This window comes from Pelodiscus sinensis, chromosome 1 (genome assembly GCF_049634645.1).
Source record: "Pelodiscus sinensis isolate JC-2024 chromosome 1, ASM4963464v1, whole genome shotgun sequence".
Classification (NCBI taxonomy): Eukaryota; Metazoa; Chordata; order Testudines; family Trionychidae; genus Pelodiscus; species Pelodiscus sinensis.
The window spans coordinates 120,026,202-120,042,545 of record NC_134711.1 but is presented as its reverse complement, the minus strand read 5'-3'; the positions used below and the strand labels follow the sequence as shown (position 1 = coordinate 120,042,545).

The 16,344-nt window shown below is 44.4% G+C and overlaps 1 protein-coding gene and 1 long non-coding RNA gene across 9 annotated transcripts in view; one reads left to right on the top strand and one right to left on the bottom strand.

The window, feature by feature from the left end:
- Positions 1 to 4,124, bottom strand: part of BMAL2 (basic helix-loop-helix ARNT like 2) — a 63,670-nt gene extending 59,546 nt beyond the window's left edge. For 4 of the 8 annotated variants that reach the window (XM_075898952.1, XM_075899011.1, XM_075898961.1 and 1 more), the window contains exon 1: positions 3,889 to 4,124. In XM_075898952.1, coding sequence (XP_075755067.1) covers positions 3,889 to 3,979 — 91 coding nt within the window. In that variant the 5' untranslated portion in view covers positions 3,980 to 4,124. Of the gene's footprint in view, positions 1 to 325; positions 1,506 to 3,888 lie in introns of all 8 variants that reach the window. The other 4 variants (XM_075898977.1, XM_075898971.1, XM_075898993.1 and 1 more) reach the window with 4 other exon arrangements.
- Positions 4,125 to 4,213: 89 nt separating this feature from the next.
- On the top strand, positions 4,214 to 14,580 carry LOC112546541 (uncharacterized). The gene is made up of 3 exons (XR_003090252.2): positions 4,214 to 4,350; positions 13,403 to 13,532; positions 14,243 to 14,580. It is a non-coding gene; the product is annotated as an uncharacterized LOC112546541 (long non-coding RNA).
- The last annotated feature ends 1,764 nt before the right edge of the window (positions 14,581 to 16,344 follow it).

Genomic DNA, 16,344 nt, shown 5'->3' with positions numbered 1-16,344 from the left:
CCAGCAGCCAGTGCAGTCTGGCTCCACTCCCAGGGAGCCCCCTGCCATCGTGTCCTGAAATCTCTGTATCAGAGGCAGCAGTGCAGGGTTTCAGGCAGGAGCTGATCCATGAGGGGAGCCAGTTTAAAAAGCAGCTCCCTGGGCAGACTGGCTCCCTGCTACCCTGCCCTACTGTGATTATACGTATAAGAAGAACATGGGATCTTTTTCAGGGGAAAAGGCAATACACCACATTTATTGAGAATACAGTAGAAAAACAGTTAGCATATGCTTCATAAAGACATGCCCTCCCCCCACACACAGTCTTATCACTGCTTAAAATTACCAGTTTGTTGCTCACATTAACGTACTGTCCAGGCAAGTTAAGTGGGAGGGAAAGGAGCAGGAGCTTCTCTTGATCTGGACCAATGCTTTGATTTGACAAGATGAGACCCAGAGATTCCTGCAAGACATCCCATCTTTTATAGGACTTTTCTCCCATTCAGGTTTATACATTTTGCATCCTCAGCTATCAATCAATCACCATTTTGACATCTGTTTATCTGGAAGTCATTCTTCTTTGCCATCTGACATCAATATGTTGGTGCTTCCTTCCCAGTGTTTATTTCAAGGCTAGCTTGTTTGTAAAAGGGTGCTTGCTTCTTAATACTTCAAGGCCATCCATATGTCTTCCATTGGTCTGCGTCATATTGGGCTTCAATTTACCATACCTTGACACCTCTGAGTCTTCCAGTCCCTTCCCCTCTTCTACCATCTGAACTCTGAAATTGCTGGACCTACAAATTGTGTTCTCTCCAAATAATCACATTCCAAACTCATTCACTCTGCCTCCCCAAGAACTACACATTTCAAAGATGGGAAAAAGGGATACAATTGTCCATACCAGAGGTATCAATCTATTTTCAATACAAAACTTCTGCTAATACAAACTTTTAATTCATTCATCATATTTTTTTTTATAACATAATATATATTCTAATTACTCCTAAGAGCATCAATGTAACCATGCTGAATAACAAGGCTCCTTCTGATCTCTTTCTGTCTTGACATCAGATACAATAATCACAAGCTGTTTTTGCCTGATGCATCTTTATTAAGGACCTAGAAGACTCTTCTTCCCTGATAACCAGAGAAAGGTGGCCAGCAGAGTTATAGTTGTTTAACATTCATTCTCAAACTACCTATTAAGCACATTACATAAAACATTATAAAACCCTGTGGTCTACATTGCCTCTGAAACAGAGGCAGCAGCTCTGTCTGTGCAGATGGAGGCCGCTCCAGTAGTAGCTCCCATCCAATGGGACCCTCTGCTGACAGGGGCTGCTGCCATGAAGCAATCTGTGTCCATGGCCAACCCGGGTGGACGCGGGCAGAGGCTGCATCGCCACAGCAACTCCTGTCTGTGGGGGCTCCCAGTGCACAGGAGTCTGGCCACCCCAGGCCGCCATGGACAGAGGCAGCAGCATGGTGGGGGTTGGGAAGCTGGGGATGCCACGGAGACAGTCCTGGGGGGGGAAAAAAAATCAGCTTTTAAGCCAAGTCCCCCACAGCACCGCCTCCTGCTCCCCCACCCCCACTGCCTCGGATATAGGGGAACATCCAAACAGTCAACTAGATTAACAGATAAGCCTAGATTTATCGGTTATTCAACTAGTCAACTACTCACTTACATCCCTACTCTGGGAAAGCTACAAAGAATTGCACAGTTTGGAGCCAAACTGAGAAAACACCTGTCCTGAACATCCCGTTAGGCAGTTAGGAAAACTGATGTTAGCTGTTCTTTTGCAAATCCTACATATCAATGACTATAGGCAAAACCCTGGTTCTACTGAAGCCAATGTCAAAATTCCTGGACCTACTGAAATCAACAGAATTTTGACCAGGAAGTTTTCAGTAGTATATCCTTTGGCTCTTGGTTTTCCCCAATGGTCCTTGTTTTCCCATGGTTTTGCATATGTGCGCACGCACACACACACACCTTTATATTCCCACTTGTAGCTCACTTTGCATGTGTGTCTTAATATCAAAAATCTAATTTTAGTTTTTTTCTTAATTCATACAAGTGCACTAATAATGTGAAAGGGTAAATTTAAAAATAAGAAAAAAGTTTGGTCTCAACCTAGTCCAATTTTAGGATTAAAAAGTTTACGGTCTTTCACACAGTTATTTATAACTTAATAGTAGAAGTAAACAACTTCTACTGTAATTGGTCTAACATCTTAAAGAACCAATGTGAAAAAGTATCAGGAATCTGATAGTGGAAACTGAAAACAGTAAGAAGCAAGTTACTATAAAATATGTGACAGTATGATTAACTATCTTTCCTATGGATGCTGCTCAGTGAGGGTGGGGGTAAGGTGAAGAGCAGTATAAATCCAGTGTTTTGAGAGTTTTTTTTGTTTCCTCCTTTTCTTACAAGAGGTACACAGAGTAGGGAGTGACTCAAATACATTTCCTCCTTTTGAAATGATTTTCATTGAAGCATCAAGGTAAAAAATAAACCCCACATGCTTCAAAAACAAAAATCAGCTTCAAAATCGCACCTGCATTTAAATAAACAAATGCTGTCTAGCTTCCATAAACCAAGAGACAAACAGGGGGAAAAAAACCGATGACCTATTTTTAAGTGACTAGAATTCTCTCACACACACACACAGCCCAAAATATCAAAAGACTTAGCATGAACATAACAAACTACAAGTGACATTTGGAATGGTAAATCGCTCACCCTTCTCAAAGTCAGACACAAAGCATCTATTTCTTTCCTCAGATGAAAATCAGGGAAGGAAGCAACATATACATTTTAAAGCAGAAAAAGACCAAACTGCTGTGAATTTTGAATCTCACTCAGCTCCTGAGAGTCATGGTTGAGAACAAACAACATTAAACCTATTCTCACACACAACAGAAATATCACACTTAAGATAGTTTAAATTAGTGCACATCAAAAAGCTAATACCTCATGGTAGAAGCCCATGATACCATCTACATGTTTTATTAGTGTTTAAAGTGCTGCTAGACTATTTGTTAAGTTTTTCCACTTACAGACTAACTCGGCCACCCCTCTGAAGCTTTTGGATATATTACACGCATACTCTATATAAAGCAAAATAATGTAGATCAGAAAGCGTAGATCAACCGCTAAATTAAAAAAAAACCCAATACATTACAAATGAGAAAAAAGGCAGTTAGTCTAGTTCATTTGAATACAGGTGTCTACAACAGCAATAATAAATCAGATCAGTGTGTGACTATTTAGCATAAAACCTGCGTGTGGGTGTATAGGATGAATAATAAAATAGAATTCAATGCTGCAAATGCTTCCTCATCTATGACTTCAAAAACACTGCATGGGCAAGTGAGGAGCTGGCAGGATCTCAGGGCCAGAGAGTGGCTATTAAGCCTGGGAAAAAGCAGGCTTCTGAATATAGTGGAAGGGGAATACAATCCAGTGTATTTTTCAAGGAAAGTGGGGTGATACTGGGATAACCTATTGGGAAAAATCAGGCACAAAGATACAGATGGGGCACAGCACCCAGGAGAAAAGAAAGACACACCGCCAACGTGTGTATTTGTGTATCCCAGTACAGAAGTACACCCAGGACACAATGCAGACACCCACACAACCGCCCAGGATAACACACCCAGAAAAAGTATGTTTATGTACAGACACACACACACACACGGGAATGCACAACTTCCCAAGACGCACGCGCTTGCACAACCCCCTCCAGACACCCACGCACGGGAATGCACAACCGCCCCCCCCCCCACACACACACGGATGGACAGACAGACAAGGCAGGCGCTCCCTAGCCTGGCACAGGGTAACCGGTCTGTCTGTCTGTCTGTCGGTCGGTCGGACAGCCCCAGCTCCCCCGCGCTGACCTGCAGGCGCCGTTCTCCGCGGCTCCTCCTCGGGCCCCGCCTGGGCCATGGCGAGCGCCCCGCGCAGCAGCGCGCCCGGCCCCAGCGGCATGGAGCGCGCGAGGCGCACACCGGCCCGGCGGACGGTTGGCCCAAGTCAAGCCCCGACTCTAGCGCCGCCCGCCCTCCACTGCGCGCTTCTCGCGAGATCTCCTCAGAGCTGGCGGGGCAAGGGCGCTGAGGTGCCCTGGGCGGAGCGGACTCGCACGTGCAGCCCAACGGAGTCCAGGGCCACGGAGCCGGAGCAGGCTGGGACTTGGCACCAGGCGCCTGCTTGGCCCGCACTGCACTTGCGGGGGCTGAGAACAACGACGCCACAGGCCAGCCAGTCTGCAAAAGTCGTCAGTGCCCCCCCCCCCTTTTCCTCACATCCGGACCGCTTCGCACATAGGAGCCTTTTATTTAGCTCCCGTTTTTAAGCAGGTGAGTCCCATTTTTAAGCCCCCCCCCCAAATATGAGCGCTAGAAACTTGCTTACAGAAGGAAAAAGCCAGAGATTCTTCTCTAGGCCCTCAGATGGAAGAGTATCTAGAGTAGGGATGTTAAATATCACTTCATCGAATAGCTGAGTAACCTCAAGAATTCTTATCCCGTAATTGACTCTTCTATAGTCCCTGGGGACGGGGCCAGCAGCCAGTGTGCTCCAGCCCCACTCCGGAGGAGCACCCTGCCACGCCACATTTCTCTCTTTAGCAGAGGCAGCAGTGCAGGGTGCCAGATGGGAGTTGGTCCGCGGGGAGCCAATTTAAAAACCACCTCCCCTCATGGACCGGTTGCCTGTCACCCTGTGCTGCTGCCTCTGATAAAGAGGCAGCAGCCTGAGGTGGCAGCAGCCCCTGTCTAGGGTGGGTCTAAGCTCCCGGACCTGGTGCGAACCAGAACTGAGCTGGGCTGCCTGCCTCCTAATATACTTTAAATGCAGAGCTGCAGCAGCGGTAGGTCCCAGATCTGTTTCATGCCAGGACTGAGAGGGACTGCTGGTCAGCCTGCTAAAAAATTTATTGGGAAGTGTGTGTAGGGGAGGAAACATGTATTCTATAGCATTAACCTGTACTTATTTGCTTAGCCGTTAATTGGCTTACAACTATGATATTACAACCCTAATCTATAGCCGTTCCCTAAATCACGTTGACCTCCACTGCCAAAACACTGAGGCTGTGTCTACACTGGGAAGGTTGGGAGATGAAACCATTTTTTCTGCCTCCTATTGTTGGCATTTCGTGGCCACATTGTGAGCACCCTGTCAATAGATAGAATGGGGGTGGCCCTCCAGTTACAAACGAAGAGCCAAAATAGCTGTGGATATAGTGCAATGAGCCACATGTTATATATTTATTTTTATATATCTGTGTATAGATAGATATAGTACACAAAATGTAGTGATAAAAATAACATTAGAGGACACTTCAAATAAAAACCAATTAAAAAGTCTCTAGTCACTTAAAAAATTCACGGCCAGTCCGTAGATCTTCAGAGAACTGGGCAAGGAACAAACATCAAATTGAGGGGAAAAAAAACCTTTAAAAATACATTAACATTCTCACACTTTTTTTAAAAAAAAGCATCCCCATCATATATTTTAAATTTAACATTAGTGCACTATTATCTCCTGTGATGCGTGTGTGGTTTTTTTAAACAATTAAACTGAATTGAGAAGTAAATTAGCACAATTTGAAGTGCCTGTTTCACTCCAGCTTGTTGATCTCTGGTATGGTTTCCTCATTTTTAATTTTTTTTGCCGTGGACTTTAAATATGACATCTGTGTTGGCTGCCTTATTCTGCATCCATGAAGACTTTTGAGTTTAAGGTGATTCAGCCCCCTCATTCTAACTCATTATCCCTTCTTTCCCACAGAGCCAGGCACCCTCAGCCCCCCATTCTAACCCAATCCCCTCCTCCCCTACAGCCAGCCCCGCCCCTCCCAGCTCTAACCCAGTGCCTGGGTCCTGGAACCGCCACATGCTTCTCTCTCTAGGCGCGTGCGCAGAGCAGCCAGCTGTGAGCAGTCTGGGCACACAGCTCAGAACAAGAGCCACATTTCTTTAACCAAAGAGCTGCATGCAGGTCGAGAGCTGCCCGTTGGCCACCCCTGAGATAGAGCAGAGCAAAGCAAAGTGGATAAGCATCCCACAGTGCAGAGTGGTGGGAAGACAGAGCTGATCCCTGCACTTCTTGCAATTCTGTCTTAGCTCTGTGAGCTTTTGGTGCTGAGGAATGTCAAAGCAGTACACCTGTCTCTCCAGCCTCCTCCCTCCTCGGCCCTCCCATTGCTGCAAGCAGCAGCTTGCCTGCTGCAGTGTTCCTACCAGGGCAGAACAGCAGCATTCCAATGATTTGTTCTTTGTTTGTTCTCTAAACAGAGCAGCTCACTCAGCTGTCGGATGCTTCCAGAAGCTTTGAAAGTGTAGGGGTACATGCCTGTAGGGCAGCAGAGATCACAAAACACTAAGCACAGCCATCAATACAGGCTTTGTGAGATACTGGTAAAAGCCAGTTCTCTTACTAAAGCAAACAGCAGTATGCACACTGGCTCTTTGTCAACAACAAAGAAAGGGGGGGGAAGTCTGTAGCAGGGCTGGAAGTTTTTTGTCTCCAAGTGGGTGTTTTTCTTAATAAAAGTCGCATTGCAGTGTAAATGCTCTCACTATTTTGTTGACAAAAGGCAGTTTTTGGCAACAAAGCCTCAGACTCTGTACTCTGTCATGAAGTGAGAGTAGGGTTCCCTGGAAAATTTAAGCTCTACATTAAGGCTCAATCCTCCAAACATTCATATGCATACTTATATACAGATTTGGACCCTAAGCAGTCAAACCGAGATGTAAGTGGTGAATACAGCCTTGTATGGGTCCTGCTCCTAGTGTGGGTTGTGCACATTTTGTCAATATCTGCTGTGTGGATTCATAAAATATTTTATTTCATCCAGCATGGATGTGTAAAAACTGGCAAGCACTATCCAGAATTTTTAAAAAGTAGCTAAATTTCTTTCATTCATTGTAAAGACTTATCAGTCACTTACAAATGTGTTTTGCTTCAGGCACACTGCAAGCATCAAGTGTTGTTCCAAAAGTTACATTCACATTAACATTATGAAGTTTTCTGTAGCAATCGTATCTTTCCACAACTTCAGCCTTATGTGAAAGCATTAAATAGTACATGGCAACTAATTTAATAGTCTTCCATGTAACTATCATATACCACTAATTAATTGTATGAGTTAAATATAAAACAAAAAGATAAGTAACTATAATTGTCAATCTTATATTCTTAAGAACTCAGACTTTTCCCTTTACAAATAAAAATGAGAATAATTAATTCCCTCAGACAATTTAAAATCTTTTCTTTTGGACAGAGCCTTTCAATTATTAATTATCACTTTTCAGTTATATTGCACTAGCACATAGGTGCACAAACTGATATTGAGACCTGTTGTGCTGAGTGCCGTACGTACACATAATAATGGGAGAATGACACCATAGACATGTAAGACTCGAAAGGACCTTAAGAGGTCATCTAATACACCCTATCTGCTGAGGCAGAGTTACTCAGTTTAAAGAGTAACTTGTATGAACAAGACTAACAAAACAGAGGAGAAAAAAAGCATGGGGAGGTGAATCACAGAGAGATTAAGTGATTTGCCAAAGGTTATATTGGTAGACTGGCAAAACCAGGAATTAAAAATCCAGATAACACCAGTATCAGTCCAGTGTCTTCACTGCATCACTGTACTTCAGCTGCTAAAATGTATGTGTAGGGAGCTTTTGGAACTGAAACAACTTGTGCACTTTTAAGGGCTGAAACATTCCAAGGCAGCAGAATTTCAGAGAAGGCTTATCTAGACTACGCTAGAGTGTTGAAAGATCTTCTGATCTCACTTTTGAAAACAGAGCTTTCAAAAAATGAGGTTTATGCGGCTTTTCGACAAAGGGGGGTTTGCCGAAAAAGCCGCATCTAAACTACTTTCACTTTCAAAAGCTCCGCTTTCGAACGTGAGATCGGAAGAAGATATGCAAATTCCTATGCAAATTCCATGGGAATTTACATATCCTCTTTCAACACTCTAGCATAGATAAGCCCAGAGTGGGCAATCAGGTGTAGCCAGAGCAGGCTGGAAACCAAATCCAAAATGAAGGGGGCTGGATGTTATTTATAAATAAGGTTCCATTATATTTTATTTTTCTTGCTATTGTCCACAGAGAAAGCCATGGCATTTAAATAGAGCACAATTGGCTTATTAGGAGTTGGACACATTACAAAGGCAAAACAACATCACATTTAAAATACAGGGGGAAATATTCCACTACCTTGATTTACAAAGTGAAAAGGGAAATGTGAAAAACAGAAAAGGCGTATCTACTTTGAGCTAAAGCAGGAGAAATTACTTACATAAGTACTCTCTCAAGTGACTATTAACCTACAGGAAGCTGAGGTCTCACACATGTGGATGAGTGCAGGCTAGTTGTTTGTCTGGTACAATGGAAAATGAAAGTATGCCGGGATCCAGACAAAAGCTGTCCATTACAAACTTGTTACTGCAGGAATAAATGAACAAAGAGATATTTATCTGAAAAGGCATTTGCTTCAAAGGATAGTCTTAAACAATAGAGGACTGAAGGGGTTAGAATGTTGATGACACTTCATAAGCACCTCACAGCTGGTGGCAGTTCTGGTGGTGAGGCCTTTCCTTTCTACTTGTTCAGTCACAATCAAGAGACTACACCTGGCTCTTTTAAAAGGCACCTTTCTAAATTAAAGAAAATTACACACTCTACAAAGGGCTCTCACTGTAGCTTTTCAGTCAGATAATCCTGGAAAGTAGTGTCACGTGGAAGAAAACATCTATGCCTCTATTTGCTGTGTAACTTAGGATGTAAAATCCTGTTTAATTGGCTAACAAATTAAAGGGAGAAGAGAGGGGGCTAGAGCGTCCCCCACCAGCCGCTGCAGGCAGAAGCTGTAGCAGCCCCTGTCTGCAGTGGGCTAGGGTGCCGCATAGGCAGGGGCTACACCAGCACCCCAATTGGAGCAGCCCCTGTTGGCAAGGCACCCAGGCCTGCTGTGTATAGTGATTGCTCTGTGGGATGCTGGAGCAGCCTCTGCCTGCAGCGGACCAGGGCTCCCTCTAGCAGGTGGGGAGTTGCTCCAGTTAAACGTTTGCATCCCTAATGTAACTAAGAGTAGCCTTTTGGTACCCTGGAACCACACTCTGAAACCAAATTCTTGCCCTATCCCTCTGCTTCCATTTCATCCTTTTTAACACTCCCTTTTAAGAAAACTGTTTTGAAAGTTTGGTATGGAAGGAAAGCCATTTGCTAAATTTTACGTTGGAATCTTGGGCTGCTAATACTTCATGTTCCGTCACAATTATTGCTTGTTTATCTTCATTGCTGGAGTATCTCGCTCTTTCATAATATCTTTTATCTCTGGTGATCAAAGTACTTATCCCACCTGTTTGGGGGCTGACCAGTTTTGACCATCCCGACTGGGGCAAAGGCAGGACTTGAACCCACAACCCTGTCCTCCCCAGGCAAGTGCCCTATCTCCTAGGCCACACAGGATCTGCTCTGGCATCTTGCCTGCTGCCCCCACCTGCACTGCTTACTGGTTAATGATTAACCAGTTCCCCTGAAGCAGCCTCCTGCCCATGGGCTGCCACAGACAGAGGGCTGCTCTAGCTGGGCTGAGCCCGTGTGTGGAGCCCCTGTGTGAGGCTACCTGCCAGCAGCCAGCCCCAGTAGCCATACCCTGGGGGCTAGGATCCTGCTTAGTCAACATGTTAAACGTTAGGTCAAATGAACATTTAACCAGTTAACTGATTAATCAGGATTTTACATTCCTGTTCAACATATTCATAAATGATCTGGAGAATAAGACTGATCCCTGTAGGGACCCCTGTGGGACATCATTAGTTACCTCTCTCCATTGTGAAAACTGACCATTTATTCCTATCCTTTGTTTCCTAACTTTTAACCAGTTATCAGTCCATGAGAGGGCCTTCCCCCTTTTCCCATGACAGCTTACTTTTGGTGAAGGAGCTTGTCAAAGGCTTTCTGGAACTCTTCACTGGATCCCCCTTGTTCACATGCTTGTTATCCCCTTCAAATTAGTGAGGCATGATTTCCTTTTATAGAAACCATGTTGACTTTTCCACAACAAATTGCGTTCATCTATTTGTCTGACAATTCTGTTCTTTACTATAGTTTCAACCACTACTGAAATTAGACATACTTGCCCGTAATTGCCAGAATCACCTCTAGATGATCCTGGCAATTACCAACTGGTAATTCTAATTTACAATCTTAGGCTATGTCTACACAGCAACATTATTTTGGAATAACTGACATTTATAATATTTTGAAATAACGTCAAGCTGGAGGACTTCTTACTCTGAATCATAGCAACCCTCATTTCACAATGAGTAAGGAAGAGTACTCTTCCTTCGATTTCCTACTGTGTAGGCAGTGCCAAAAGCCGAATTAAGCCATTTTGACTAGCCTATGCAATTGATGTAGCTGAAATTACGTAGCTTAATTGGAATGTTGCCCTGCTGTGTAGATGTGCCCTTAATGTCTACTCACTCGCTCTTCCTATCCCTGGTAGGTGGCTCTGTTTTCTCTGGAGAGGATCTAGTTAAAATGCCTGCCTGACCTATTAGCACAAATGGGATCTGTGAAAGAGCCATTCAAATGGTAATGAAGCCATTTAACAGGCATTTGCCAGCCCCAGGTATATACTGTCAGTTTCAGAATTTACTGTATTAGTCTATACCAGCAGTTCCCAACTGCTGGGCTGTGGACCGGTGCCAGGCCACGAACCACTGGCTGCTGGGGTTGGGGTACACTGCCCAGCACCTCCCTTCCCACCACAGCTGTTCAGAGAGGCGTGTCCTGCCTCATCTCTCAGCCAACCAGTGCCGGGCAAGGTGGGGTCTCCTTCCAGATGTAGAAGAGTTGTTCACTGTGCAGCAGGAGGGCCATGCGGAGCCCAGCATGGGAGCCTTAGAACAGTCGTGACCCGGGCAACAGCACTCAGCTGGCAGGTGGGAGGCAGAAAGGACTGGGTGGGGCAGGCACTGGTGGCGCCAGGTGGGGCTCTGGAGGTGGGGGGCTCTAAGACGTAGGGGACTGGCACTGGGGAGGCTCTAGAGGCAAAGCTAATACTAGGGCTCTGGGAGTGGGGCTAGTACTGGGGAGCTCTAAAGGGTGGGGGGCTCTAAAGCAGGGGGCTGATACTGGGAAGCAGTAGGGCATCCAGGGTGGGGAGCTGGCACTGGGGGGCTGTGCGGGCAGGGATAGTAGTGAGGAGGCTACTGGGGCTTCTGGAGGGGTTGGGTGCAGTGGGGCTCTGGAAACAGGAGGCTAGCACTGGGGAGTCTGGGGGGGGCGGGGGCTCTAAGGGGCAGGGGGCTGGCACTGGGGGGTTGCGTGCAGGGCTGGTGCTGGGGGGTAGAGAAGAGGTGGGGGGCTCTAGGAGTTAGGGCTGGCACTGGGGGATCTCAGAGGGCTGGGGTATATCCCAGCCCCCTGAGCCACCGTGAACAGCTGGCTTCAGCTGCGGCAGCTGTCCACTATATGGCGACTGCTAGATGTGAAGCCAGCTATTCGCGGTGACTCAGGCTAGGGCTTTTGGTGGACTGGTAAAATTGTATTTGCATGTTCATTATTTGCATAATGAATATGCAAATAAAATGTTAGCAGTCTGCCAAAAGTTTTGTGAAAAAAGTTGGGAACCACTGGTCTACACTACAGGATCATAGTTTAAAATTTACTTTACAACTCCCGCATTAGTGTGTTGCTAAAGATTATAAAATCACATCTCTAAAACATTGTCAACCCAGGCTGCTGTTGGCACCAGTTGTAGGGTACTGTGTAGGGTCCCATAAATACTAAGGAGGTCCTCATATCCCATCATGCCACAGAGTACATGAACAGAATGGGATGTTTTTCCATCGTGGTGCAAGTGCCAGTGGAGCATCAGGGAAATTAAGTCAGTATGGGGGATGAGGGAAGATGCATAACGTTTGCATCTTTAAGATGCAAGCTCTGAAGCCCTGAGCTAGATTAAGGAAAAACTAGCAACTGGCTTCTAATTTGCTCAGTTTAAATGAGAATAGGATATTTTATCATGTGTCCCATGTGACTTTTTAAAAAAATAAGTACACTTTCTGTGGGTATTAAAGTATTGTGTAACTGTCCTATCTTTCATAGATCAAGCAAAAATGAATCCCAGAAAATACCCACTTACTGTTGCTTTTCAGCTGCCAGAACTAAATGAACATCTCTCATTTTAAAGTGAACATTTAATATACAGCAAGCGTAGGACTAATAGTTCTTACCCACCTGTAATGGGCTTTGAGAAGTACAGAAGTGCAAAGTATATTATTCCTTCATCGCTTGGTACAAATGGATTAGAAAAACTCTTGTAGAAGATTTACTGAAATACTGTATTTTATGCCGTGAACAACACAGGTTAAGATTTTCAAAGCTACTTAAGGGATTTGGATGCCCAATTCTTTTAAGATTAAAGGGTTTGGGGGTGGGGGGGGCGACACTAAAATCACTAAGGTATGTTAGCAATCCTAAAGTGGACTTCCTTATTTAGCTGCCAGATTATAATTACATTTAAATATGGACACTTTCAAAAGTATATTCTTCCTTCAGCATTTATTCGTTCATATTGAAGAAAGCCTTCCAGACAGTTTACTGAAATATACTTTGTACACATTAACAACAACATACTTTAGATTTTCAAAGCTCTAGAAAACAGCCCGGGGCAGGGAAGGAAGAGGGGTTGCTGCTCATAACTTTTAGACCACTGGTTACAGTACTTACCTGGCTGTGTGGGAGATCCCTAGTCCTAGTTACCCTGGGAAGTCATTGAAGAAAGCAGAAGCATGTGAAGAGAGACAAGGTGGGTGGCTAAAGCACTCGCACACGAGATGGAAGACCCAAGATCCTGTTGCTCTGCTCCAATGATTCTGTTTGGCAATGCAACAGCTTCAAGAGGAGAGTCTGAGGGGCACCACACATCAGACTGTCCTGTCACCAGTGAGGGCACTCATCTAAGAGCTGACACATCCCAATTCAAAATGCTTCTCCCGCTCAGGTTTAGACACGCTTGAACCAGGGGGTTGAGCCCTAGGTGAGTACTCTGGGTCAAATGTTTAGAGGGAGGTCCTGCCTGCCTCAACTCCATGCTTCTTGCAGAAGTGCCTAACTCCAAAGAGGGGCTCCTGGTTAAGATCTGCAAGCAGAACTAGGTGCCTCGGACACTCTGTGCCTCCATTCAGTCCTGGAATCCCCATATTCACCACTGTCCTACAATTGCAATATGTTCTGTACGACCTATGCCTTGTGACTGTCAGGTATTTTAAAAGTCTTAATCAGCTGAGCATTAATAACCTATTGGATTGTATGTGCTGTCCTTGTACATGAAGCTAAGGAGTTTTACCATGTGTGTGTTTCTGATACATGTGAGGTTGGGACAAGGCCATCCTTAGGCATACGCAGAGTACACAGTTGCGTAGGGCACCTCTTTCTGGAGCACCACTCTGCTGGGCCGAAGGACTTCGGCGAGGAGGTCGGCAAGCTGACCCCGGCTGGAGAAGGTACCGGGCCGGGGGAAAGGAAACTGTCAACTGGGCGGCAGCAGACGGGCGGAGCCAGGGGAACGGGGGCAGAGGGTGGTGAGGGGGTAGGCATCAGAGAAAGAGGGAAAAGGGGGCAGGGGCAGTGAGGGAAGGGGGAGGCGCCAGGAGGGAAGGTAGAGGTGCCAGGGGATTCTGCTGGTGAAGCAGATGGGCAGACACCTGCAGGGGACAGCACCAGAGGAGAGAGAGACAGGGCAGGTGTGTAGAGGGAGGTGTTAGGAGAGAGGATGAGGAGGGGTAGCTCACATGATCAGAGTGGGGCTACTGGAAGAGTGAGCACAGGGGTCAGAGGTGTGGCTAATGGGAGTTAAAGAGTACATTTAAAAAAAAAATCTTTGGGTGCACACCCTAATGAAATGTGCTGCACATGCCTATGAGGAGAAGCAGTGGAGCATGTAACAGCAGGGCTGGGTCCTAGAGAGAGCCTAATGCAATACCTGCAGCAAAGTCTGAAGGGATTGGCTGCTGGGGTCTCTGGGAAGGGGAGGGAGTAGGGGTGGAAGAGTAAGTCAGGCATAGGGGCACCAGTTTAATAATCCTGCCTAGGGCACCATAAATCCTAAGGACAGCCCTGGGTTGGGAACACGCACAACTTCATTTCAGGTACAACAAAGGCATAGGAGACAGACAGGATGATAGCCCAGTAAAGAGAATCCACTTTCCCTAAGGTTTATCCCAGATGACTTCTCACAGGGAGCAAAACCATGGGGACTGTTTCACCAATGGGGATTGCTTGACACCACTTCATAAGATCTTTCTGGAAGAAAGGTTGGAAGAAATTATAAAAGAAGTGGCATCATCTCTTGGCCTTTCCCGCTCCCAACTCACCAGCAGGAGGACACAAGTCTGGAGGATCAAGCACTTTGAACTGGGGGAGAGTGGTCCCTAGCCAGGAAACAGTCTGAGCCTCTGGATCAAATATTTGTGACCTGTTTGTATCACCTGTCAGGGTGACACAGCTTGATTCACATCCTCTTTGCAGAATTCAGACTGTAAAATTCATTTTTCTTAGCCAATTGAGATCTGTTTGCTACTTTTCAATCATTTGAAATCTCTCTCTCTGTAGTTAATAAATCTGTATTATATTTTACCTAAGAAAGTGTGTTTTGGTTGAAATGCTTGGGAAATCTTAGCTCATCTTACAGAGGCCAGTATGGGTATGTCTACACAGCAGGGTTAAAGTTGAATTAAGCTATGCAATTGACATAGCTGAAGTTGCATAGCTTAAGTAGAAATAGCTTTACTGGGCTTTTGGAGCTGTCTACACAGCAGGAAGTTGAAAGAAGAACACTATTCCTTTGACTTCCCTTACTCCTCTTCTGTTGGGGGAAGAGAAGCTTTCAAGCTTCAGGGCCTGAAGAATTGCTCTGTGAGCTCAAAAACTTGTCCCTTTCACCTAAAAAAAGCTCATCCTGTAGAAGATATTACATGTAAAACCATGTGCCAGAGTTATCACAGTGATTAGATGTGCCTGAGGAAGGGAAGTGGATCTTCCTTTAACAAACAGGTGGAGCAAGTTCTCCATGAGAAACTCCAGTTTACTTAAATGTGATCCACATAGGAATACGTTTGGGAAACTATTATAAATAACAACAAATCTTTTAAAAAACATATGGTTGCTGTCTATGTAATGATAGCAACAGCAGCATGGCTAATTGTTTTGACTGAAGACTGGTATGTGATGGAATTCATGATGGGCAAATCCAACACTGAAAGTCTTCAAATGTCTCAAAAGTCCTTTGTTTACACATTTGGAAAGGGAAACAAAACATTCCTTTAAAATGCCATTTATGAACTGGGTTTAAAAAAATACTCCAACTTTTACAAAAGAATGCTATGTTTATTTTCAAATACTATAAAAAGCCTCATATAAATCTTTTATAATGCTTCTATATAACTTTCCCAATCACAACTAATGCAACAGTCCAGAAAAAAATATAGCAGTTGCCATTTAGACTCAGAGAATGAGCTTGTGTAATATGAACAACATTAAAAGGACTCCAGGTACAGTATGTTACAATGCTTGTAATTACCCTCACACTGTATCCAATGACTTAGGTTATTAATAATTGACCTATAAAAATAAAATTTACCTAACTCTTCAGCAAGGCAAATTAACAGTGCAAATGCAGTTTCAACAATATTCAATTCTGAATGCTGGCAACATTACTTTGTCATTTTAACTACTTCTTGCGCACACATAATAATCCCCCTGACCATCATTTATTTACTGCCTATACCTCAATTCATTAACCCATGCTGATTAGAGATGGATTGATCCAAGTCCAAAAGCTGTATTTCAATCCAAACTTCCTCCTCAGTTTGGAGAGTCATTAGATCCATGATTGTGGTTCAGGCTCACTTCTATGCAACTAATGATTTAACATTTTCTCCTGCTGGAACAGGTTACCTGCCCAGAAAAACCTTTTGTGGATAGCACACCCTATTCCATACTTAATAGAAGTTAACAAAACATACATATGGAAATCAAAACTTCACATGATTGCAATCATCAAGCCATTTCAGGATCTTTGGTACTCTGAGAATAAAAGAAAATGGCATAATGACAAACATGGTCAAAAGCAAAAAATTATCAAGCAAAAAGACACGTTGCACTTCCTTGTTTTTGGAAAGCCTTCTGTTGTCTTTAGATCATTACAGTGTCATAGTTTTGCCTTTAAAAAAGTATTCTCACTACAATTCTAAAAGCAGTATTCTTATATTTTCTTTAATTTGACTTGCTGATTAGATTAAAATAATGCCATTTTTT